This window comes from Ochlerotatus camptorhynchus, unplaced genomic scaffold (genome assembly GCF_037179485.1).
Source record: "Ochlerotatus camptorhynchus isolate MF236.1 unplaced genomic scaffold, CSIRO-AGI_Acam_v1.1 ptg000177l, whole genome shotgun sequence".
Taxonomy (NCBI): Eukaryota; Metazoa; Arthropoda; class Insecta; order Diptera; family Culicidae; genus Ochlerotatus; species Ochlerotatus camptorhynchus.
The window spans coordinates 2275959-2303940 of NW_027040667.1; the positions used below are offsets into that span (position 1 = coordinate 2275959).

The 27982-nt window shown below is 37.6% G+C and overlaps 1 protein-coding gene across 1 annotated transcript; it reads left to right on the forward strand.

The window, feature by feature from the left end:
* On the forward strand, positions 1–27890 carry wkd (whacked). Its single transcript, XM_065222766.1, has 4 exons — positions 1–870; positions 14395–14698; positions 14763–15127; positions 25792–27890. The coding sequence occupies exons 2-4, from the start codon at positions 14432–14434 to the stop codon at positions 26252–26254; spliced, it is 1095 nt and encodes a 364-aa protein (XP_065078838.1). The 5' UTR covers positions 1–870; positions 14395–14431; the 3' UTR covers positions 26255–27890.
* The last annotated feature ends 92 nt before the right edge of the window (positions 27891–27982 follow it).

Below are 27982 nucleotides of genomic sequence, written 5' to 3' on the forward strand. Positions count from 1 at the left end.
TTTCGGAGTGAGGTTCGCATTATTCGTGGGACGTGTGAGTGGCGAGCGTTCGTAGGAAGCAATGAAAACCAATCGATATTATTTGTAAATATTTCCGCAGAACCCGTCGTGCAGCTACAATTAAGATTTCGAACATTTTCTCGGGTTGGTGCGAGTTTAAACGAAAGTATTCAGACATATTTTGGTGATTAGTGGAAAACTGTGGAGAAATTATTCCATTTTTCTGGACAAGGTGAGACCACGTATAATCATCGCTGGATGTGTATGAAAACGCGAAAGAATTCCGATGAAACAAAGCTCAATTTGATGTGTAGGTACGTGAAGAACGAGTACACACAGTGCTATAGCAGCCACATAGCACATATGGGACAGTCAACAGCGACGACCACGACGACGAAGTTAATATTCATCAAATAAGTGAGAGGTGATTTTCCGTTTTATTATATGATGTGCTTCGACCAATGCGAAAGTGTGTGCAATGGTGAAAATCTGAAGCATAAATTTCGACCTGTATAGATATGGATGGAGCAGCAAATGTAAATTAATCCAACTCTCACTGTTGGCAACACGACCTACCAAGTGGAGATTGTGCGATTGTGTGTAATAATACATGAAGGAAAGCAGTGTTCGATTGGAGAAGAAGAAATAAATGATAGTTGTTAAGTGATTGCAATTTACGGAGTTGAAGGAATTTATACTTTCAATTGAAAGTTCAAAACGACTCGGTATCCTCTTCGTTCCTGACTGGTGAAGTGTATCACTCGATTGCATATAGATAAGCGTGCAGAAGATAACACAAGTAAAGCGGACTAGGCTGTAACGATGACGATAAGTTCCAAGATAACAGCTTAGAACTCTTAGTTTGTTTTGGTGAGTAGTACTTAGATTTCCTTCTCATCCTTAGGTAGCACAAAGGTATGATTATTGCTGGATTTACTGGGCAGTTTCTACCTCTGGATTTCCCCATACATGAACAGACTGAAACAATCTCAACCGCAGGTACGCACGTGAGGAATAATAATGGTAGCAAAAACTCATCCATCGGATGATGTCAACAATGCAGTCAGTTCGGTGTGAGGTCACCTAGTCTTGTTGCGAAAGCAGCGTGTGCTTTTGTGATAATGGGACAACATGTTTGAGACCTTTTTTGCGTTGCGTTGGTCTTCTCGACACGATCGAATATGTGAGCAATTGTAAAAATAAGTCAGCCTTGAACGATTAGTTCTATTCTGACTCGGAAGCAGTCCATTGAGAAGTAACAAGTACTACAACCAGTACGTGAAAAGAATCAGGAGTACACCCAAACCAATTGACGGACACAAAACAGAAATGTTTTTCGTTCAGTGGCTGATGTTAGTAACACCGAATTACAGCTGTTTTACAAAGTTTGCTTTCCTCACACCGAATCGGGAAATGTAAGATGCTGTTACAGATTTGCATTAAAAGGGTATACAATTTTTAATGTGAACATATTTTGTAATTTGGTCGTCGAAAGGTTTTTTTTTAATAAATTTGATATTGTTATTAAATTTTCGAACAAAGTTTGTTGCACTACAGCTAAAAAATCATCTCATTCTGAAAAAAAAACTTGCTTATAGGTACTCTCAAGTTCGTTGTAAGTACTGCCAGTAGATTTGTTGTATTTGATTTTTAATCACTTTTAAGTGAACCTCAGGAATTATGTTTATTTTTATCGTAAGTTAAAAGATTAGACTGAAAATTAAAATATTGCATAGAGAAAACTTGAAAAAATGCCAAGTCATGTGCGTCCCATATTGAAAGTACCCGCATATAAATCCTACACAGAAATAAAAAATTACCCAAATTAGAGTTCTTTTGACTCAACCTCGAAGTTCCGTACGAGAAGCTAATTTTGGGTAAACATGAAAAAACCTAATTTTGGGTAAATGATAGAAAAGACTGCAGTGGGTAAATTTAATCAATAAGGAAAAACCTAATTTTGGGTAAATTTAACTTAACGATAGGTTGTTTTACCGGCCACTTTTTCCGAATAAAAAAACCTAGCTTTGGGTCAAATTAACTCAACCATGGGTTATTTCACCGGGATTTTTAATTACGAGCACGTAATCCGGAATAGATGTCAAAAATAAAGAACAATAAAAACCGTGACGACAACAACATATTTATTGTCATTAATTCAACTGTTAAATAAATAAATAAAAAATAAACACAACGAACAAAACAAATAAAATATTATGTTAACTGATCAAAGCTCCCATCATCCACCATTTTCTTTAATTGTTCCATCTTCATACGGTCGCCACCGTGAGGAACCAAATCAAAAAACGGACGGAAATCAAGAAACTGATGTCGTGCTGGAAGCTGTAGGTACCGGATATCTAAAAATAAAAGAAAACAACAGAAATGAAATCAATTATCTGCGCTCCACTAGCGCTTAGGATTCACAACTCACCAGATTACGTCGGTGTATGGCAATACACAACGGATTCGGAACCAAACAACCGAAGGTGTCGAAGGAGAATGGAACAGCCACAGGAAACTTCACTAAGAATCCAGATGGAACGAAAAAAATAAAAGATTTTCTTCTCGTCGGGTACTTCTATGTAAAAGAATGAATAACCACTCGCGTTTTAAGTAATAAATCGACCGCTCAATGGAGGAATAACAAAACCGATGGCGGTAGAAAACTTCCGGACGTCGTACGCGATTGAACACTTCATTCGAAGGGAGCAAAATCACAAATGGCGTCGTCGTGGAAGTATTTTTTCATCCAACTCAGAGTTATTTTCACTCAACACAAGCTTTATAGTAAGTTACTCAGCGTTGAGTAAATTGAGGCCCACAAAAGTTCCGTATGTTTTTTACTCATCTCTAGGTAATATACGTATTACTCAACCGTTGAGTTAAAATAAACCATCATAACACATTGATTTTTACCCAATGGGATACTATAAAGGTTTTACTTAATTTTGGGTTGTTTAAACTCAAACTTTGGGTAATTTTCATTTTCTGTGTACATTGAATGTACCCGCATTGTTGTTCCATTAGTATGCTAAATATTCGAAATCATTAAGACCCACACCCAGTTTAATACATAGCACTACACGGAACGAAAATTAATCTTTTTATTCAAGTGTTTCACTTATACATAATTGCCAAACCGTCAGCTTTATACATTCCATAAGACAATCCACATAGGTCCTAAAAGAATGCATAAACGGTAAACGGTGACCATTTCTAGACTAACATTTGAAAAGGGCGGAACTCCAAAATTACCACATCGAGAAAATCGCTTCCGAATTTGATGACCTAAAAATTAATCCTATTTCACGACCTTCCATTTTCTGGATGATTTTATAAGCTTGACATATAGTTAATAGTGTAATCTATCATCATGCATCACTTAAAACTCAAAAAAAGTTTTCTTTGTCGTGAAATTGAGAAGAAAACATCATACGCCCTGATAATTTCTTACATGTTGTTACCCTCCAGATCTTCCATCCTTTGAACTGCCAACACTGATGATACGCCGTGGAAGTACACCATCGGGATTTTTTGTTTGTTGTTCCGCCTTGGTTCTTCGTTCGTAAATTTTGTGAGAGTGGAATTACGCCCGGAGATTTTTTGATCTTCTTTCTGTTTGTTGTTTACACGTGAAATATCAATTGGATGTGTTTCAAATGATTCGGGCGTGACTAGATACTACAGAATCAATACGTTTGGCATATTAAAACAACGTTGTTCTGGTGCAAGGCGTAACAACCAGTTGCATCATCGAGTTGAAAGTTGGAAATACGCCATGTAAGAAGAAACGTTTTTGATGATATGAAGTGATATTTTCTTCTACTTTTTCGTGTTTATCGAGTAGTTTGTGAACTGTTCTCTCTATATGTGCCAAAATATGGTTTGTTTACATTTTGGCTCTTCCGCCCCTTTCAAATGTTAGTCTAGATTTATACAATTTATTTGACACAAGATCTTCATTACCTTTTTGGAAGACGTCTGCTTATTAGTTGACTTATACTTTTTATGAATAATCAGCAATAGAAATCTACCAAAAGATATAAGGGGATTTCTATCCATGCCATGTAGGCATCAAATGGTAATGATTTTAGAAGTTTTAGAGGTTGCGCAAATGATATGAAGATTGTCCAAAGATTATGAAGAATTACTATGAGATACTTTGGAGTTTCTTTTATATCGCTCTATCTTTGGTTCAGTATTCAGAATGCTGTCAAAATTTTATATGTGGTTGCAATGACAACGTCTGTCATTGTTGTGAAGAAATTTGTATTGAAAGTTGAATCGAGAATCGATGACTTGTTCCGTTGACTACCTGATTTGTTTAGATGACAGCATATCAATGGTTGTCTTCGTGTATCGTAGCTGGACTCGTAAAATTCTGCATCTATTTACGGCAAGCTAACACATTGCTGCTTTCTAACGATACAGTTGATTGCACCACTTCCGAATTTGAAAACGATACTGGAATTGAAACTGCTCTGCTCCTTGTCACTATTTCATTCTACATCAACTAAAGGGTGTATTACATAAAATGGCACACCGAAAATCTTCTGTAAATTTTGAACTATATGAGTAAACAACCTGAACATTTGAGTAAATCTTATCCATAGTGTATTGTTTACGTCTGTCAAGTTTCATAGTTATTCATATAGTAGTTCCAGTCATGTCGTCGAAACAAGAAATTGTCCGTGAAAATATGTTGTGCACTTACAATCAAAATCCAGAGGCGTTCCACCGATGGATCGCTAAAAAGCTTTTAATTGCAAATACAACTGTGTCTCGTGTGATAGAAAACCTTCCAGGCGTATTGAAAGCTCAAAGGAAGGAAGGAAGTGGTCGTAAAAGTGGTCCAATGGACAGTAAAATGGCCAGGAAAGTGGTGCAACAGTTCAAGAACCGTCAAAACATGTCAATTCGAGATGTCACTAAAAAGTCCGAAGTGTCAGTCGGTTTTGTGCAGAAAACCATGAAGCATGCTGAGTTACATGTTTACAAGGTTCAAAAAGCCCAAACAATGGAATGAAAAGCAAAACATCACTGTGAAAACCCACGCTCGGAAACTTTACACGAATTTGTTCACAAAATCGGTTGCATCGTGATGGATGACGAAACTTACATCAAGGCCGACTTCCGTCAATTTCCTGGGCAATAATATTTTGTTGCCAAGTCTAAGTTCGATGTTCCGGAGAAGTACCTGATCTGGCAGGCGATTTGCGGATGTTGTGAAATAAGCGCTCCCTTCAATCTTCCGGAACAATCAACAGTGCGATTGCCTTAAGAAGCGTCTCTTGCCATTCATAAGGAAGCACAAAGGATCAACTCTGTTTTGGCCTGATCTAGCATCCTGCCACTACGCTCAAAACGTGTTGGAGTGGTACCGATCCAACGGAGTCAATTTTGTGCCAAAAGACTTGAAGACACCAAATTCACCGGAATTTTGCCTAATTGATAAATTCTGGGCAATTATGAAGACGGAACTTCGCAAACATCCCAAAACTATTAAAACAAAGCTGGAGTTGAAGAAAATTTGGGTAAAACCAATAAAAACACCGGGAAAGTCGGTTGTACAAAATTTGATGGGTGGAGTGAAAAGGAAGGTGCGGGAATTTGGGATGGGAGACTAAAGTAGTTTTTCATTCCTTGAACATTTCAAGAAAATCCGATAATAGGTTTAATTTCGGTGAGTAAATATGTGTGTGCCATTTTTAGCGAATACACCCTTTAATCCTTCAAGACCAACGCTTCCATCAGGCTTAAGCTTGTACTCAGTTGTAACTTTAATGTTCTCTTCTCTTCAATTCAAGCCGCTTGGGTAGAATAACTAACCCGTCGGAATATTCTAATTAACAATCCTCATAAGTGACACTTTGAACCGTGAAATCTTAAAAATTCTGTAAATGTGAACAAGCTTCAAGCTTATTGCATATCGTATTTTACCTTATTGCGTGCTCTTAACTTAGTGTTCTAGATGCCCTTCCACAGTTATTATATGAGTGCCCTTTGATAGCGGATAGCTGATTTTCTCATTTTCACCAATAATGTTCAATTGGTTTTGAGAATTTACAGCACTGGCCTCAACAATATCGTCATGCTTGTGATAAGAATTAGATCAGGGCCCAGGTTAAAGTAAAACAAAAGTAGCCACCTAGGATGGAAATCTTTCAACAAGGGTAGAAGACGCATCGAATGCATTATCTGTATGCTGAATCCGTTGATATTTCAAGCTGAACATTGCATTAGGTCCTAGGTAACATTGACAGATTCTCTTCTTCGACTTTCTCTTTGCATCCTCACGGCCATGTTAAGACATTCCCAGCTATTTTCATCCCACAGATCGATGAAAGAAGCTATTATCTATCTTTTAATACGACAAACATGACAAGAAATGGTTCTATTACCAAGTTATTAACGAAAGCGAAAGTCGATGAAGAGAACCGATCAATGTTACTTAGGACCTAATGCAATGTTCAGCTTGATTTTGATGAATAGTCCCTTAAATGGTCAAGTGTTTATTTTACCAGCACTTTCCCTATGATTGAGGTTTAGCAAATTTGTTTAGTTTTTCCCCTGTAAACATCTCAGTAATTTGACAGTTTTACAAAGATTGGTTGAACAAGAGACAGGGCTGCCAAGAGCTTTTTTATTGTGAACAAACATTTTTCGAGTAACAGTTTTCTGAAGATAAGCTTAACATTTTCTATAGGCTCTTTTCAAATTTAAAGCTCGATTTAAAATGATGATCTGAAGATAGAAAATGGCATTTTTGGTCTTGAGGAACATTTCTGAAAATGTTAAGCCAAATAAAAAAAAAAAATACAAAAATAAATGGATTTGCACATTTGTCTGGAATTGCTCAGTCAGCACATGTTTTCTTCAACTGTGACAAACATAATGATACCAACAGGTGGAAACTTACGATTTTAAATTGGTTCACTACTTGACTAGCCTATTGGTCCGAAGCAATTCGATTAACGTACTCCATTCTAGTCGAAATTTTAGTACTACACTATGTTTATTTTGATTCGCTATGAAAGTTTGACAGATAATATGAGTGGTTCGTTGATTTTCGTATGCTTCGAGGGGTGCATCGATTAGCTTGGGACCGAAGATAGTACCAGAGCTGAACCAAAAAGTTGAGCACGTTTCTTCGGGACGTTCTAGTCTTAGAGTTACCTCTATGATGATACTACCGCTGTACTAAATTAATCTAGTACCTCTATTGAGGTACTAGATTCAATTAGGATTTCAATCGATGTAGTAGTACAACTGTAGTCCAATCATGTCTATCGATGGTATTACGTTCAAAATAATAGAACAACCGATAGTGAGTAATGAGGCTGGTATGCGAGTACTTTGAGCTCGTCTCAAAATGTTATTGCATATGAGTCGCATTTGATTTAATTCTACACACTTAGAAAAATTGATGTAAATTTAGGTGCTCTGAGACTGACATATACGAGCGTCAATTTTGACATATTGCCTAAGTTATCAAAAATCTGGAATGCGTTGTAGTATAAATATTGAGTTTTCTTTTGCAAACAAAAACCATTTTGAATGTAAATACAGTGAGATTGAGGTCTAGATTTCGGAAACACGGCTCCAAGGTCTTTATTCTAAAAATACATATTCATTTGTAATCCAACTCAATGTTCCGACTCCATGAAGAGAGTAAATTTTCACAGTTTTTAAAAATTGTGTAAGTTCAAGAATCTTGAAAGTCTTGAAATTTAGTGCGATTTTTGTTTTCTCAGCTTTCCTTTAAGTTTATCAACTCCAGCGCAGTTTTCAAATCGACCCATCTACTTTTGTAATCAATGACTTCGATCGTCAATTTGTCGTTACCAGGGCTCTACATTTTCGAAGCTCTAAAATGAACTCCAGTTTTGTTTCTCTCTCACAAACGTGTTCAACGCTTCATTTCTATAACGCCTAGCTAGACTATCAGTAAGAAATGATAATGAAAAAGAAGCACGCTTAGAAGGAAACGTTGGCTGTGGATCTTCGTTGCTTTGCTCATCGCTTTCAATGTAATAGCGAATTCGTTTATTATTCAGTTCCAACCTGGATCGGGTATCAAGATTGGGTCTGCTTGTTTTCTGACAAACGTCAGTTTGATCGTTTGTTTTTAAAACCCAGCTCAGGTTGAGGTTCGCACTGACAAAAAGTTTGGTTTCGCACTGGGTTGGAACTGGTTCCAACCCCGATAATAAACGAATTCGCTATAAGTAACGTCGATTTTCTAGTTAAACGAAACCTCATTATGGCTTTCAATCCCCTTTCACGAACACTCTATCACCGCTCTTACAAATTGTTTAAAATGCGTTATGTCCCGTTTTCGTTAATTTTTTTTAGATAAATGTGTGGATGGTAGATAAATTAAACATATTACGTGTAATCTTCAAGTGTTTTCACGTGAGAAATGCTTTAAATATGTAATTTCATTTTCCGTCATATACGTCATGAAACCTCTGTTGATGTGTTTCATGAAAGAGAAAACTATCAAAGACGAGCGCTCTTTCGCTCATCCGTTTCACCGAAGTTTGAAAGGAAGACCAATGGAGCGACGGGAGAAAGAGAGACAAGCGATTGCATATTTGTTTGTGCACGTCGACTGAGGTTCTAGAATGCTGCGAAGCTGTTCAACTTTAAGGTGATACGGCACGTCATCCAACAATGGCTGTCCCTACAATCATTAAATAAACGTGTTTTGGTATGCGTACGAAAGACATCTTCCTACAAAACAGTAAATTACTTATTACATACCTTAAAAAATGGACCTGAATTGTATGAATAAGATCTGGATACATATTTTGATACTTTTCCACCAAAATATTGCCAATTCCTTCACGCATTGGTAATATTTGCATTAAAATGTACGATCAGTCGATTTTGTTCTGCCCAGGGCATCACATTTCAATTAACTGTTTTCACTAGTTTTCACTTCTCAGAACCACACTAAAAACAATTACGACACGTGCTTCTACAAGCACTTTCAAGTTAATTAACTTTTAAAGACGATATTTGCTTAAATAATATCATTTGCATCGTTAAAAACGCGAGCCGCGAATAATTTTGCAAGCTGAAACTGTTTTGTTTACCTTTTTTCTACACACCGCATTGCGAAGGTGTGTGTACGAATCATCTATCATCGTATCCAGTGTTGTCGATTTAATTGAATCAAATTGTGTAAAAACAATGCTTTTATTGCTTTTTAATGTGCTTAAAATGTGTTCAATTTAGAAACAATCACTAATAAATGTTTAAAACAATTTCTAATTTTGTTTCTCAAGACAAAAAATGAAAGTAAATAAATCTAGAAATCTTCTATAGAAAACATATGTGTCGTTCTGAGTGCACTGCTCGAAGCAATCAGCTGATATGCAAAAGGCGGCAAAAGGATGATTCTAAAACAAAAACATACACGATAAGAAAAAATATCCAACGGCCAGTTCATTTTTGCCTACTTTTAACTTTGAGTATAATCATATACACCTACTTTTGGGTACAACTAACTATTTTTGGGTAGAAGAGAATTGTCAATTCCATACTAATTGAACACAAGTAAATGAAAACTCTTCACCCACATTACCTACTTTTGGCTTCCTGCAATATAGTGCCGAGATTTGTGAAAATGAGTCACTTTGGGATCTTTTTTCTTACCGTGTACCCGCAGGTTTGAGCTCTGGAATCACTATTGGACAGGTCGTATGTAACAAAAGTGTACAAAGTGTGATGTTGAATCAATTAACTACTATGATGACTTGACATGTTGGTCTTGGTGGCTAGGCGCATAATTATTTTCTTTATAGGAAGGGGTGTCCTGGGAAGTGGTAGGTCGATAATATTGGCAATTCTTTACCTTTCTATTTTTTTAATTAACATTTACACATTCGACCTGATAATAATGAACTCTAGAAGCTATGTTTACGGTAGTTGCGGTAGTGCATGATGTACACTCACACCACTACAGCATCAATGATAATCAATTCACTGACACATAGAAAGGAGAGAAAAAAAGCAAAAAAAGCGTGACGTATCGTATCACCTTAAGTAAAGAAAGTAAAAGAAAGCCAGCAGTCTCTTCGTCGCATCGATTTGGTCGATTGAAGCTGATATTGTGACACCCTGATCGTAACTGGTAACTCGCTTACACATACTTACACTTACTTACCTCCCTCATGGTGGTGTTAGTGTGCATGGGCAAGGTATCAACGAGAAATCGACGATCATTGTTTGCAAAATCAGATGCGACCATTTGGAAAGACGTCTTTGTTCAATTTGTGATTTAATCATTAGATCTTTCTTTAGGGCTCAACGATGGCTGATAATCTTTAATATGGGATGCATTTAGGACCAATATGTGCACGCTTAGATCAGATAAACCATATTTATATGAAGAGCTTTGAGTGGGTTGGTTTATTTCCTTTAAATTCCGTTATACTTGCTTATAGTATAACGGAATTTAAAGGAAATAAACCAACCCACTCAAAGCTCTTCATAAAGGGATTCCGTTAAGGTTCGACAAATTAAAAGGATTCATATTTATATAATTTTATCCAGATTGGACGTAAAGCGGACAAAGGCAAATATGAGTAAATGTGATCCATATATGAATTAGTTTTATGTTACCTAGTTAATTGCTTATCTGATATTTGTGTGTGGAAAGTAAAAGAAAAAAACAACATATAAAAAAGACCGACAAGTTTACCGTTTTTTTCATACTACCGCCATGAGAAATGCACAATCGTGTCATCAGCCGCTCAAAGGAAAATGCTCTGAACGAAATATAGAAATATTTAAAAATTTAGAAAGGTTTGCTTGCACTTTCGCCCAACAGTGATGTCAGATTTTATTAAAGTTGATTCCTTAGATGCCATAACTTTTGGAAGTGATGCGCGGTTCGTGGAAATTTAGCAAGGCGCCATCCGGGTTGAGGAAGGGTGTATCCATATAATTTCGTGCATTTTCGAAAAATTCGATCATTTCCTTAGATCTACGAAAAATTCCGAAGATCTGGCATCGCTGTCGCTCAAGCGCAGCGCTATTCTATCTGTTGGAAAAATTTCCAGTCTTCTTGATATGATGTCTTTGGTAAAAGCTAATAAAGCCTTGCTGCCAAAAACAAGATAATACGGTCATTTATTTTAAGTCGGATGGCTTGAAAGTTTTAAATTTTCTGGATTTAAAAATTCTCTGAGTTTCTGTTTAAAGTGCATTTTATTTCAAGAACACCACTTGACCGAATGGGTTGCTCTTCTTTGGCTTTTATGTCCCAACTGGAAAAGGACGCCAGCTCTCATTATGTTTTTCGAGCCCTTCCATATTTGTTATTTGAGATCTTCCTAAGCCTGTACCATAAGGGTGGCCCAAAATAACACATTATCTGGAAACCTGGGGACCCACCCTCCAAAAAATAGAGTATTACAAAAAAAAAATGGTAGTTTTGTTCCTTATCGCAATATATTACACCCGTATTTTTTATTTTGTCATTGAGGTGACCATTTCCATGTTAAAGTGGTCCTAAAAATCAATTTTCTTCGATTTTTTTTTCAAATATGTCATTTTTTTAAATAATTTATACCTTTTGAACCTGGACCGATTTCAATGATCAAAATATCAAATTAAAGGTGATTTAAAATCTTAAATATAATATTGTTTAAAAATGATTTTTCTATTGAAAAACATTTGTTTCTATGGTATTCATGGTTTGTAGATAGAGGGCGCAATATATTTTTTGACGTAGGACGTCTTTCGGGAAGGGTGCCTATCTAGGGAAATGCAACGAAAATTGGTCAGACTTTTAATGCTAATAACTTGGCTAATGATCAATGGACTTTGATGATTTGTGTGTCAATCGATTCGGCAGTCTTATAAAATGTGGTATGTCACACATTAAAAATGTTAAATATTTAAATAGCTAAACATTAAGAAATATGGAAACATTCAACTTTATTATAAATTTTCTTCGACCGCAAGGTGCTCACTAGGGTGATGCAATATTTGAAATTTTCACTCCACAGTGCTTAAACGGTTCCAAATTGGGTCCTGCTTATCCTCTCAAAATTTGAACTACTTTAGTAAGAAAATGGCTTGGCACAAACCATTTCAAGTTTATATGGGAATTACTGTGGGAAAACTTATGTTTTTGTTCATATCTATCTAACAATTCACCACATCACTATGCTTTTAAAAATGATAGCAGTGATTGTAGCAACTTTGCAGCAGCTAAGTTGGATCAAGTTTATCAGTGACTACGTAATAAACAATTTTGTCAATATCTCGCAAAAGTCTGTCAATAACAATGGCAAATCTCATCACTGATCCTTATGGACCGTGGGACACTTATGCGTATAACGACAGTGTAGGAAAGCTATGAGTTTAGTTAGTCTTCTTTATTAGGAAGACTTTCAGCCTTTGGCTGGGTCGCCTCTTTGAAGTGATTAGGCACCATGAGGGAGACCCCCTAGTGACAGAGTACTTTTTTGTGTGGTAATTCCTGAAGGGAATCCCCCATGTTACAGAATACGAGGGGGTGGGATTCCAGAAGGCAATGTGACCACAACTTATACTGTACTTAAAAGATGAAAACACAAGTGTTAATTGCATCAAATGTGCTTTAAATTTTGAACACAGGCTCAGAACTTATTTAGCCTGCAACTATAGGAGAGTTTACCCCATACTGTTAAGAGGTGCTAATGGGAGCTAAATAATCTGAATAATTATTAAATTTCACATCAAAATATCGTTTAGTATCGCTATAGCCAGGTTCATCAATCAGGCAAGCCTAATTTGAAGACGATCCATTATTCAGTACAGCCCTTAGAAGGAAACCCCGCGATTGCCATTGAAAAACAAATGTATTCAAGTTGCCTGATATTCCGATTAAACCACCCACAATTGAATGATGGCCTTTACAGTAAACTCGTAGATATACATACATAGCTAGCTACGCATACGCTGATGGCTGTCTAAATTCATTAGACAAACTTCGTTCCAAAACGAATGCGCGCTGCTAAATACTGCCACCACTGCTTATTGACTTTCTGAACCCTTGGTGCGCAATGGAGGAAGCGCACTTGTTTGGCAATCGTCGTTTGGGCGTCCGTCCGAACAAATTTAACTTTTCTTTCCTTCCATTCACATGCATAGGCAGATACATTCAATCTATAAGGGAGCACGTTGCTCGACTTGGTTTACTATTTATTTGCAACAACGATAAACTACCAGCAACAGATCAGTGAAAACAAAATACGAATGTGACTGAAGTGTACACATTCTGAAGGGTATTACATTTAGTTGAATTGTGTAAACATCAGAATTGAAATATTTACATTAAAGTGTCACGTTCAATGTGATCCATCTTATGTGAGGATTGAACAGGATCAGTAACCTTTAATCTGCTTTAATGAAACTTCGTTGAATTCAACGAGTTCATATACACAAAATGATATTATTATCATACATTGAATTTCGTTTGGAGAAACTGACTACTTGCTCTAATTTCGAAATATTGCACCAGAAAGCGGATGCTGCTTTTCCGATTTTCTGCTCGTAAAATGCTTTCCGGTCCAATCAATGTGTTTGAGTTAAACCGACCGGCTAACCGGTCTGATACTTATGTAGATACGCGCTAAATATATAAATGAACTTCACTGAATAGGCACCTATTCTCGAAGTGTATATTTGCTTAAGCATGAAAGCAATTTGAGGTGGGCGTGTATGTGTAGCGTAAGGTGGGGCAAAAGTTCGACCTTAGTTGAACAAACAAAATATCTCAAAACTCCAAGCAATTGCAATCAAACTAATTCCATATACAGGATCCCTAATTCAAGGTTTACAACTTTTTTCTTTTTCATACACTGTTCGGGACATAAAACCCACTGTGACCACTAAAGTTATGAATTAATTAATAATTACATGGGACACGACTCGAAACGTTGCCCTTCTATAGGCAATTCTAGCTTCCTGATGACATATCAAAAATCTTATACTCCTGACGACATCTTCAAAAGAAACACAATCAAGCTGTTAAATAAAATTATCGCTTCACGATTGAGTTTCTCTTGATCTATGTCCCCAAAATTGGTACAAATGTTATAATTTATAATCTCGATACAATTTTTGCTGGTAACTCTTCGAAAACTTTATCAATATTTGTGATATTTTGGAGAAAAGCCTGACTTTAAAAGAACTTCAAAAGAAGTTTCAAAACATTGAGCTTTGTGTTACACGGACACCTCAAAACGAACTTTAGCCCCACCTTACTCTATTATAAAATATAATTACATGCAACATGTATAATCTATTTAAACGTGACATAAATAATAAAAACGAAAAATAATCCCATATTCAGCTAATGTTGTACTCTTCTTCCATTCTCCATTACAGATTCTCCCCAATCTTCATATTTCGTCACTTCGCCGGCATGGCCGCCTCACCAACTTCGACCAATACCTCGAACTCAGTTTCACTGAACCGACAATTGAGCAAGAATGCCGACACGATATCCCTCTGTTCGACCACCAGTGCCTTCTCGACGTGCCCCGATCGGCACGGATTCTACGGTGGCAGTCAGTTCTCGGAGAAACCCGCAAAGGAAACCCTTACCAGAGAGCAGATCATTGCTCGCGAGAAGAAATGGCTCCACATGACCAACCACTGGCAGGAGTATATGAATAAAAATTACAAAAAAGTAAGTTTTGATTTAGCCCAGCACGGAATCCCGTTCCGTAAACCAAACTCATATTTATCCACAGTTACGAGAACGCTGCCGCAAGGGTATCCCGCAGGCGGTTCGTCCCAGAGCATGGTTCTACCTGACCGGTGCCTACCAGTTGCAGCAAAAGTATCCGAATCTGTACAATGAGCTGCTCCGCCAGCCGGGCAATCCGCATATAATCGACGAAATCAAGAAAGATCAGCACCGGCAGTTCCCGCACCACGAGATGTTCATCGACGAGGAAAAGCCCGGCCAGAAGGAGCTGTTCAACGTGCTGAAGGCATATTCGATACACAATCCAAAAGTAGGTTACTGCCAGGCTCAAGCGCCGATTGCTGCCTTTCTACTAATGCATTTGCCCAGCGAGCAAGCCTTCTGGTGCTTTGTTACTATCTGCGATAAGTGAGTATCAGCTTCCGTAATGATTTGCTACTAGCTTGCGGCATGTTTTTTTTTTGGGTGCGTTTCTTAATGATTTCTTCGGTTTCTAATTCCATGCGAAAAAAAACAAAGATAACGATTAATCGATATTATGTGTTATATACAGCACGAAGCAGACTACGGAAGAAAACTTATCAACTCCGTTCTTTTGTCGATTACTCACTCTCACTTCAGCCTAAAGGGAGGATGAGTAACACGTGCGAAGTTAAAGCTTTGAGGTGATTTACCTGATGAGTGGTTCTGATAACAATCCTTCGCAGCTAGACATTATCCACTCGAAATAATAGCACTATAGGGACCTGACTAAGTAGGGAAAATGGCGTGTTGAATCGATCGGACGCGGCTTCCTCCGATTTGCATGAAGCTTTGCATAATTTTTCGTTGAGGTCAATCATTCACATTTGAGCTTAATAAAATTCGGCCATTTGAAACTCGCAAAAAAACATCTAACTGGCGTAACAATTGCTTTTCAGGAAAAATATACTCGGTAAAAAAATATCAAGTAATTTTGGGTTAAAAATCCAAAATAGTGCTTAAAACTTAAATTCCAAAAATGTCTTCTTCAATATCTTAAGAAGAAAGCATTTTTCAAAAGCTATTTAATGAAAATTATGTACATAATATATGCATCACCTCCATTACCCTTTGAGAACTAAACTGTCATATTTTAAAATGCATCTATTTTTCAAACAAACTTTTTATTATTTTTTTTGTTGACTCTACGGGTGATTACAATTCAAAGACGCACGAATATTATCGAGCTTGAATTAACCTACAATTATTTTTTTCGTCAAAACTTAGGCAAAAACTAAGGCAAATCTTAGGCAAAAACTTGTGGTTTTTATCAAGATGCAGAAGGTTTGGAAATATTTCATCGTCGAAAATTGTAAATAAACTCTTTTTTTTGCATTTATTGTATGCCGTTCATTGGTGAAAGAGGGGTAATCAATGAAAGGTATACATTTAATTAATCATATCGTCAGGCCGTTTTTCACAAATCTCCATATAGAAATTGAGATAAGTGGGAATAATTCGCTGGATATTCGATGCATATTCAGGTCAAAAAACTACAAGGGACATCCCTATGGGGTTGTACGCAATGGCAACGTAGGACTACGTGGTCTTATATAATAAATCTTATTAGCTTTTGCTGCAGAGCTTGTATTTTGTGTAGGAATAGGAATTTGAGCGGGGTTCTCTCTGTTTATACTCTTTAGTATGACGCGCTTGACATAGATAGCCCGCAGCGATTCGGCTGCTTCCTCCTTCTATGGATGCTCACGTGGACTGCAGCTCGCTGCTTGCAGGCAGCCTTTCGTTGTGTACTGGAGAACACCACCACTCACCACGTGGTGATTGAATAAAGTTTAACTATAATAGCAACAGTTGCACATTCGTGCAATTTTCAATAGTGACATTTTGAAACATGATAAAGTCTTAATTTTAACAGATTCGTAGAAAAAATTCCTTTCAATTGGCGTATTAAGAATTGAAATCCATCATATCTGGATTAAAACCAGGTCACTTTCACGTCACGCCCGACTTTGGTTTTTGAAATTGCACCCTCAATGTTGCCTTAAAGTACATAGTATGTTAGATTTAAATATATTTAGATTGAGCTGGAATTAGGTGTAACAGCTTTTGTAAACAATGACTTCTCTCAATGATTTTTAGGAATTTAAGGCACGCCCACGCAAACCAACATTACTGTCGGGTAGGGAAGTATTATCCTACCTGATGGGGATGTTGATTTGCGTGAGCGAGCTTTGACTTTCAAGACATCATCGATAGAAGCCATTGCTGTTACGCCCTAATTTCAGTTCTATCTTGATATGGGAACTGATATCCGATTGATGATCTTGACAAATGTCCAAAAAATACTCTTTAACAAATTTGGTGGTCCTGAAAAGCTGCTTGCGGGGAGCTTTTCGTTGTGTACTGGAGAACACCACCACTCACCATGCGGTGATTGAATAAACACCGTTTGGTGAGACCGGATGGAATTCAACTTTTAAATCTGTGTTAGGGAAATCGCTTTCCACAGGTAATCGGTGATAATTTTAAATATCATAGCAACAGTTGCACATTCATGCAATTTTCTATAGTGACATTTAAACAAATGATGAAGTCTTAAATTTAACAGATGCGTAGAAATATTTCTGATCGATTGGTGATAAAATTATTGAAATTGGTCCAGGAGCAGCTGAGTTATTAACGTTCAAAATCTTTCACAATTTTGTTACATGTTCCATTTTCGGTTTTCACAAAGTCTACCTCATATAGAAATCACAGGCATATTCCTACGCCAAAAGGTAAACGACAGCCTAAAGAAATCATTTATGGACTTTGTCGTTCACTTATTTCCCGGAAATTATTGTTAAACAAGCTATAATTAAATGAAAAATATTTTTGCCCATACAGTTTTACCCGGTTAACTAGAGGAAACGCTCCTGTAGTTGCGGTACGTTAGAAGCGTTAGGTTCCTATAATTGTGCATGGAGACTCATTACACAACTGTAGGAACATAACGCTTCTAACGTACCGCAACTATAGGAGCGTTTACCCTACCAGTCCCCAGAGAGCCAAAAAAAAAATAAGGGTGAAAATTAGCTCTCACAAACTCAATCTTTCAACATGCCATGAAACTCTATTTGTGATTTTCCTCTCACAGACTACAAAATAGGGTACCTGATACTGCCAAACATGTATGCATTTATATTAACATCCGAGGTCCCTCCTTTTTTACATATTCTTCACAAAATATACTTTCTGCCCGCCCCATTCAGCTTAGAAAGTAGTCTGTGTGCAGAATATGTAAAAGGAGGGACTTCGAATGTATTTTTGTGCAGAATATGGAAAAAAGGATAGACTTCGGATGTTAATATAAATGCATATATAGAAGTACCATACATGTTTTGACCGCAATGCCCTCTGTTAACAATTAACGGAACAAAGTGTATGCGCAATTTCTTATAGATGTCAACTGAAGGAAAATAACGTAGAAGCATGGTAACATGGTTAATTGGAGGCCAAAGGTTCAGATAAACAAATCGTAGTCATGTGTGCACCAATTTGAGCAAGTTTATCGTTAAACTAAAAATATATTCTTTTAACGACAAGATTGGTACACAGTTCGGAAAAGTAGTGTAAATTTCTGTTCAGTATAATCACAGACAAACAGACGTAACTCTTCATTGTGTATCTTCGTTTACGCATTTAACGGTTGATTTGAATATTATCAGTTCCGCGAACTACTCGTCGCAGCGCTGGCATCGGATCACTTTGACATTTCTATACATTCTATAAAACTTTTATGCAATATTGTTTGCGAGTTAGCGAGCAAGCTTGTTTTCCGCGAGAAGCCCGAGAGATGTCGTTACTGAGATCCTATGTTTTGAGATACTATGTTTTCAAGAAAAACTTTTTCCAAGAGTTACGTCTGTTTGTCTGTGGTATAATGCACATAATGGAGCGTCACATATCACATAAGTTTACATTATATATCATGCATAGTTCTGAGACATTACATGCAATGTAGCAAATATTGTATGCAAAAGCCCATTGTTGCAAACAACAAGTTTATAAGTTGCACGGTTGCGTGAATTGAAATACAAGTTTACGTGTAAACATTCACATCACTATTAAAATTCAGAATTTTTATCTGTGTAGAATCCACAAATGGCCGCTATTATGGCAGATTTTACATAGCAAACCAGCCATCCCATCTAACAATTTTATCTGCAGATTAGCTTATGCAACGAAAATCAGGGTGTGGACTCAATGAAGTAAACCAAGTTCCCTGATATTCCCTGATATTCTATTCGTTTTACAAAAAAAAAATCCGGATTTAGAAAACTATCTATATTTTTCTAATTCGCAAGCTACTAACGGAATAAGCACCAGAAAATCAGTTCAAGCGAAAAAACGACTTGCTTAATCATCGTAATGTTTTCATCAAGTTCATGATCTGGTTTTTTACCTCCATGTTACGAGAAGATTTTCTTGACATGGCAATTTTCTAACCCCTAGAAGTTTCTATTCTAACTCTATCCGGACTTTACACTCATCTGGTTTCCCTCCATTTTGCGTTTGAAACACTTGTCTTTAATCCCGGTTTAAATCAGTTCACTTTCAGCTGTGAACAGCAGCAGCTGATTCTCGGTGTCGACAGTAGTTTTCTCGATCAGGGCATTCTTTGTAGCTCGCATTGTCTCTACCCGCAACTCGGCCGTGTGTGGTTGCTGTTTTTCCAAAAAATGAGGATGAGGTGTTGTAGTGAACAATACCATCAATGCCTGCTTTGAAAATGGTACTGGAAGACCGTAGTTAGGCGAAATTATTTATTTCGCTAAGCCGCTGGGCGTTGATCATATCCAGATAGGAGCTATATCAAGGATGATTTTTCAAAGGGTCGTATAGGGGAAACACGTTTAAGGTAAAACGTGTCGTCCTGGAAAAATTCCCACCAGAGTTGGGTTTCGATGCTTACACTGGAGTACGTGGAGCATAGTATATGGATATGAAAAAGGAAATTCCTATATCGCTGCATTTCCTCAATCGGAAGAGGGATATTCTATGAAGGGAACAAGAACGGGTGTCTTGTTTGCAAGATGGAGGGGCACCGGATGAATTCCTGCCCCAACCGGAAAGCCCGGAAGCAGCCAGTGAAGCAACAACTGGATGAAGGAGGAAGAAAAGCGCGACCAGGAGGTCGTATTCATATGCAAAAATGGACGCCGGAGGTGCCACAGCGGACGCAATTGAGGTGTTCGACGAAGAAGTGATGACAATCGACGAGACAACCCCGGATTAATACAGCATTGAAAAAGAAGAACAAGCAAGTGGAAACCAGGTTCAGAAGCGGTTCGATTACCGTAAAGACCTTCTTCTTCTTTCCTTTATTTAACGTCGGTCTCTGTTCCGCAATCTAGAGCCAATCACCGACGGACATCGATTGTCATCCATTGACGGCAATCGAATGTGCAGGAAGGCAGCTTCCACACCTGCATAGGATATCGCACCCATTCAACACACATACACATGGGCCAGGACCAACGGCTTTACTTCCCTTCCGAAGGAAGACGTGACCAGAGATTTTTATGCCTCAGAAAAATCCCACCGACCACGGCTGGGATTGAACCCAGCCCCATTGGGGTGTTAGAAAGCAGTCACGCTTACCACTACACCACCGGCGCCGGCCGTAAAGACCCGACTTACTTGATAGTTTGATCAACAACAGCATATCATGGAAGCGAAGAAAACATAAGAAAGGAAAAAGTTACGGGCGCGCGAGAAAGCAAGCAACAAGTAGTCGTCTCCCAGGAAAAAATGATCTTATTTATGACTTTCTGGCTCCGTAGAGTTCACGCAGTTGAACCTTCCAAATAAATTAATAAATAAAAAATCCTGTTATAAAATATATTCCAAGAGCACATGTGAGACGCAGCTCCGCAAGAAAATTCTTCGCGGTAATGCTCTTAACCCTTTGTCTGTACCTTGGGGTTAACGGGTGTTCAATAAAAAATGAGAATTTTTCCAGTCATGTAGCTAGTAAAAAAAATTTTTTTTTTCAACGAATTCAGTATTTTTTTATTAAAAACATAAACGTCAATGAATATTGGAGAAGGGGGCCTGGTCAGCCGTACGACGCAACTTAGTCGCGATGCTCTCACAAGAGCGCTGGACGGTGGTACTGAAATCATTTTCATTTTTTATTGAACACCCGTTAATTTGACCCCAGGCCACTTTAAAAAGCTGTAACTTTTTTATTTGTCGATGGATTTTATCAATTCTTTCATGATAAAGTGCGTTCACCGAAGCTCTGTAATATTAGATGAAATATACTCCAAAAAACTTCAATTTATTTATTGGAAAATGTTTGTTGAAATACTTACGTTGCCTGTACCCTGCCGTTGTGTGTAATCGCCGTTTCTTAACGAAATTTCAATGATTTTCTGAAATTTTTAAAATGATTTGCAAAGTAAATTTAGTAGACTTTCTGTTTAATCAGCCTTTTTTTAAAGCGGAGCTTTCCGAGGGAGGGGTCATTTTAAAAATATACCCATGGCATATTTTTATGTTAGAGATGTAGAAGATTTTCAAAATATAAGGTCTTCAAAGCTATGTATATAGTGTATGATAGATTTAACTCACAAGAAGGCGCTAAAACGATAATAATCAAAATGCGTCATCTTAAATACACATTATATAACGCTATCTACAGATCCTGCTCATATGAATGGTTCTCGTCTTGAGCAAAGTTTTTTTTTTCAATTCTTTATTATAGAGATTTTTAGACGTACGGCGGTCAGCAATGTTATTCAGATGGACAAGACCTATCTTAAAGAATAGACTTTAGTTCAGAAATCACTCACCAGGCGGCGCTGATGCGACAATAATTTTTCATTGTTTGTTCTAACTTAACATCCAGATAGATGGGTTCCGTCTTCAGTAAAATGTTCAGATGAACAAGACCTATCATAAGATAAAGAGTTTGGCTCAATTCGAATTGTTTGCCCTAACTTAACATCTTGGCTAGATAGAAGGTTTCCGTCTTTGGCAAAGTTGCTCAAATGGACAAGACCTATTTTTTTGTAAAAAAAAAAGCCAGCACAGAATTCACTCACCAGGTGGCGCTCGTGTACTATTGATTTTGAATTGATTGCCCTACCTTAACATATTAGTGGTGTGGTAAGCGTTTTTCAACTGATCTTGAATCTGTGGCCAGCATTGAATTCATAATTCACTCTTGTATCAGGAAAAAACATGAATTCCATAAAATTTCATACTAGACAAAAATACAAGCGATGAAAAAATCAGTGGTGTTGACTACTTGGCACTGATGAAGTCTGCAAGTAGTAGACGAAATTCGCGTATCTTTCAAAAGATAATCAATTATAACGGAAATAAAAGTAAATAGATCAACACACTCAAAAAGCTCTTCATAAAGGGATTCCGTTAAGAGGTTCGACACAATGAAAAGATTTAAAAAACATCAGTTTTTAATATACCCTTAAAAAAGTCGGAACTTCTCCGTTGGCCAACTGGCCTCCTGTCCCCATCATTTTGTCTATCCCCTATGAATTCCCAAAGATTTGTCCTGACATAAAATCTCCTCAGTATTCACTGAGTATCTCCTGAAATTCAACTCAGGAATCTCTAAGAGCAGTCCCGTAAATTCATTGAAATACTCCTCAGATTTTTTTCTTCTTTTCTTTGCTTTGAAATTTACTTCAAAACTTTATTGGAAATTTCCTTGAAACTTTCCTTAAAATTCTTTTAGCATAATTCATAGAATTCCATTGGAATAACCCTTAAAATGTTCATTGAATTCATTTATTTGGTTTTACCTTCTTCTCTTGGAATTATACTCACAAGTAACTTAGAGTTCTCCTTACAAATCCCGTAGACGAAATTCTCTTTGGAATTATCTTGGAATCTTCCTCAGAATTCTGTTGGAGTTTTCCTTTAAATCCTACTCATGATTCCCTTGCCATTTTATTCAGAACTACCTTATCCTTACGTTTCATCGGGAGTTCAACAAAACTAACTTGAAAGGAATGCTCAATCCTTGTTCCTAACAATTTTTCCATTGGAATTCTCCTCTGAATTTCCTTTAAATTATCCCTATAGTTTCTTGGAAAATTTCATCAAATGCATTCTATAAAGTCTATACGGTGAGAAACTTCTAGAAGACCCTGTCTTTTTTTTTTTATATAAATCTGGGTTCTTGGAAAACATTCAATATCCGACGTCTTTATTATTTATGCTCGTTCCAGATTATTCTTGAAAATTTCTACTAAGTCTGATTTTATTGGGTCTAGGGCTTCAAAAAAGTTTCTAAGCTTAATCTCTAGAAATTATTCATGATTCAGAACACTAAAAAGACAATACAAGTTTCAGAACCTCTTAACGAAATCGCTTTATGAAACGCTTTTTTGAGTGTGTTGATTTATTTGATTTTAACTCTGTTATAATTGCTTATCTTTTGAAAAATACGCGTATTTCGTCTACTACTTGTAGACTTCATCAGTGGCAAGTACTCAACACCACTGAAGAATTCATATTTTATCTACGACTCATATACTAATCAATAGGTACTATAAATCGGCAGGTATCAAACAGCCATGTCTATTTTTTCCCTTGATTTTGTTTTCCGTCGATCTTGTTTTCCGTGCTGAGCACCAATGCTACCATCGTTAGGGAGGCAGCTCCCACACCTGGACCTTACCTATCGATCCATCAACTCATGAACCGAGGACCAACGGCTGTACTTCCCTTTCGAAGGAAGGCGTGATCAGAGATGTTATGCCTCAGTACATCCCGGCAGCGACGACTGTGATTGAACCCAGGCCTGCTGGGGTGAGAGGTAATTACGCTTACCACTATTCCACCGGCGCCGCATTGATGCAATAAGCAATGATGGATTATGTTTAAATATTTCTAAACTTTCTGCTACATCTAGTTTCCAAGGCGAAGATACGCTCCGCAGGATATTAATATTTTCCTTAGTAAAATTGAGCTCCTTTGTAAAGATATGTTCTGCAACCTTGAATTTAAATTCATAATGAAGTCCTTTATCCATCTCTTTGTTAGCCTTTTTTACCTCTGCGATGTGTTCCTTAAAACTTGTTTCCAAAGTCCTTTTCGTCTGACCAATGTAGATATTATAACAATCTGAACAAGAGATTTTGTAGATACCGGCTTTTCCTAAAAAAATATTGAATCTTTTGTTGATCCTAACAATGATTTCAGATGAAGTTCTAAGAAGGGGAGTTTACCGGCTTTCTCTTCTTCGTGAGTAAATTTGATGTCCTTATGAACGTTGTTTATGGCCTACAAATTTTTTTATTAATCTTTCCTTTTAACAATGCTAAAAATGTCACCCACGTACCTATACCAACACTTGGGCAACAAATTCCTATCCTCCAGAATATGTTCTACACGGTTCAAAAAAGTAGTGTAAATTTCTGTTCAATATAACAATTACATCACAATCACATCACATCATAATTATAATTCAGATTTTTTTGCTGTGTAGGTTAGCCATGAACAATTCACTAAAAAATGGGGAAAGCGGATTGCCCACAGGATCACCTTTAGTTTACTTTACCTATTTTGCTTGTATTACTTCTGCGTGAAGTTAACGATTTACATAGTTGAAGATGCGAATTTCAAATAACAGTCTAAAGTAATATTTTTCATACGATAGATGAGGAGATGAAAGTATAGAGTTGATAGTTCCGTTAAAGTACGGGAGTGTGAAAATTGTATATAGAGAGTAGAAAGCGAGCAAGGACAACTTTGAGGAAGGTACGAATCGGGTTGATCATCTCTTTTTTGGGGAGTTTGGTAAAGTTATAATTATGTCGTTAAACGAAACATCGTTCAGATGCTCATCCGGAATCGGTATCAAAGTGGCGGAATTACTCTTGAAATTGGTGTAGCAGGATTTTATTGAACATCTTTAGTAGATTTAGTACTGTCCCGATTTCATCATCCTTTATTTTCTACTTATTCCAAATACCTTGGTCTCAAAGCTTTAACGTTTGACATCTAGATTGAAAGCAAAAAGGATTACAATTTAAATACAGAATAAAGGATTTCTTAAGAAAATAATATCAATCATTAATTTTTATGCATTTCCACATGAACACAAAAGTGCTTGGGCACATTCCTGTTGCAACTGAATTTCTTTAAACTTGGTACCATTGTTGACGACGTCTATGATTTCTCATTCCCTCATTGATGTGCTGAGGGACTTTTCCAACTAATCACATAACTGCAACTTTGTACAAATATTCCAGGAAGAAATTTTCAGTTCAATAGCCACGCTAATTTAATCCATTGCTGTTACATTAATCACACACTTTTGCTTTTGTTAGACACCCCATTCCTACCGATCGAGGGTGTCCTATTTGTAGCGAATCGCGTAAAATCGCTAATCATCGTCAATAGATTGGATCGGAAACCATGCAACCCATCCAACAACCGTGAACAACAGCAATCTCCGAACAGCAACACGATATCTTCTGGGCGTAAAACGGGTGCTCTGGGCTGGTGGTGTTTATGCTTTGAGGCACGACCACTCTCGACGTTTCAGCAATATTTTTTTTCTTTGCACCAAAGCAACGAACTAAATAACAAATTGGAGCACGCTGGAGCCAAGCCAAGCCATACACTGGGTATGATACTAGAGCTAATTAAAAGCGTCTCTGTCTGACCGGCTACATGCGAATTAAACACGAATCCATACACGCTTCCATGAGTGGGTCGTAATAAACGGCAGTAAACAGTGTAAGAAAGTACCTCATTCGTGATTGATGATGTTATCACCGCCGTCCGCGTTGCATCATATCTAGGTCTGCACGGTTGTGTGGCTGTATATCTAAGTCTAAGGGTTTTTCGATCGACCGTCGGTGCGTGTAAAAGATGAATTGATGATAGAACTAGATAAGGTTTTCGTATTACTCCATTGGAAGCTTCTATGAACTTTCTGAGATATGATGTCGTGAGACTTATTTGTCATTTTGGTTTAACGCATACCGATAACTGCTTCAAGCTGTCATGTAACCGAATAAAACGTTTTACGGAAAAATAACTCATGCTCACGCATTCTTCCACAGGTATCTCAAGGACTACTTCACACCGGGTCTGGAAATGCTCCAGCGTGACGCCGGTATGCTGAACGGTCTGCTTAAGAAAACTTCCCCCTCGGTGTATCGACACCTCCAGAAGCACAAGGTGGATCCACTGCTCTACATGACCGATTGGTTCCTGTGTGCCTTGACCCGTACCCTGCCCTGGGACACGCTGCTCCGGGTGTGGGACTGCTTCCTGTGCGAGGGCATCAAAATCCTCTTCAAGGTCGCCCTGGTCATCCTTGGGGCCAGTCTCAACTCGCACAAGGTCCGCAAGCAGGCCAACGGTCTGTGCGAAACGCTCGAAGTGCTCCGGTCACCGCCGAAAAAGTACCTCGATCCGGACTTTGTGATGCATCACATTTTCCGACTGAACATCACCGTCGAAGATTTCATCCACGAGCACAAAAAGCAGGAACTGCTGCACCGGAAGGCGAAGGTCTCGTAGGGACGGGCGACTGCACCGGAGCAGGACGGCAGCCGATCGCGATGAGCGTCCGGGGTCTCTTCCACTCTAGTCTTGTTCGTGGTTACCGTGGAAGATTCGAGCACCTGCGTCGCAATCGGAGATGTCGAGATTTTTTGCAATAGTTGTGGTAAGGTTACTGAAGATGTAGTATTATGGACTGATCCGGTTTTCATAAATCGCTATCAAAACTTCAAATTGATTTCGGAACAATCGTTCTTTTTTTGTTATTCATTGTGGGTTAGCGCAGTGGGATTATGGACCGAGAATATATGAATTTATAAACTGAAACTCATGTCGATTGCATCAGTTCTTACGTAAGAGTAGAAAGAGATAAGCTCGAATAGATTGTTGGGGAAGTTGATTGTATACTGTTTGCTACCGATTGGGCTGTTATGCTTGCGGGTGGTGAGTAATAATAGGATGTGAAATGCGTAATAGATCACATGTTCGTGGCAAGTAGAAGTAGGAATTCCGGGAAATGTTCAACGTTGATGATCCACTTCACGTTACTAAAGGTTCAAATCAACCTAAGAATGCAGGTCTAGGAAGTGTATTGGAACGACAGTGGGGTCTTGCATTATAGCTTCAGCAAGTTAAGTGGATCGGGATGACCGCCTGATATTCTTTGTTAGAGAGCGAGTCGGGACGAATATACCGATAAGGGTAGAACAGGATAATTATTTTTGTTTGGATCATGAAGGATTTCTGACGATAATTGAGGAATTTAGAAGACGGCGCACGACGACCACTGGAGCAGAGTAGAAAAAGTCCAAGAAGAGCATGGAGAGAAACATTTGAAACATTCCAAGAGTGTTTCTCCATGCATAATCACAGGAGATGACCATTAAAACAGCTTCCACGATCAACTTATCCGGTAAAATGGTTCTGAAGCTCTCATCCTTAAAATGTTGGATTTCAAATCCTCGAAATGAGCTATTCCACGCCAAATGACATATCGGAAAAACTCAACCTTCTCCGATTTGCATGAAACTTTGCATAATTGATTGCTATGGGCATTGTTTGGGGTTATGGGACAAATGGTCGAAAAACAAAACGACAAAAGGTACACACTTAGAAATTATCGCCGTATTCGGTAGTTTTGACCGAAATCTGAACAGCTGAACTGTTCAATTTAATTGCTTTTCAGTTCCTTTGAAACTAAATCTCCACTAAAATGACAAGACAACAAGGTTGAATATGTTTTGAAAATAATTTTTTTAATTCAATGGACTTTAATATGAAGGTCAAAGCTTTACCGAAAGTTCAGCTGTTCTGATTTGGGGAAAAAATTACCGAAAACTAAAACAAAATCTTAGCGTGTAGGATGATGATAAGGGGGTCAAAAGGTCGAATAATACGAAGGAGAACAATAGGTCGAATGAACAAATGGCCGAATGGTTCAAAAAGGGACAAAAGGTTGAATAATTAAAAGGGAGACAAGGTCGAATAGACAAATGGTCAAATGGACAATCTGTTGAATGGTCCAAAGAGGATCAAAAGATTGAATGGACAAAAGGACGAATGGTACAAAAAGAGGAAACAATGTAATAATGCACACAGATTTCATAAGAAAATATAAGAAAATTAAATTTCACAGTTCTTTCGAATAATAATGTTTGTAAAGATTCGATTATTACTATTTTTCATTCTTTTCATCACCGCTCGTTCTTTCAGATAACTAAAATAAAAAAATATTAGTCATTTAAT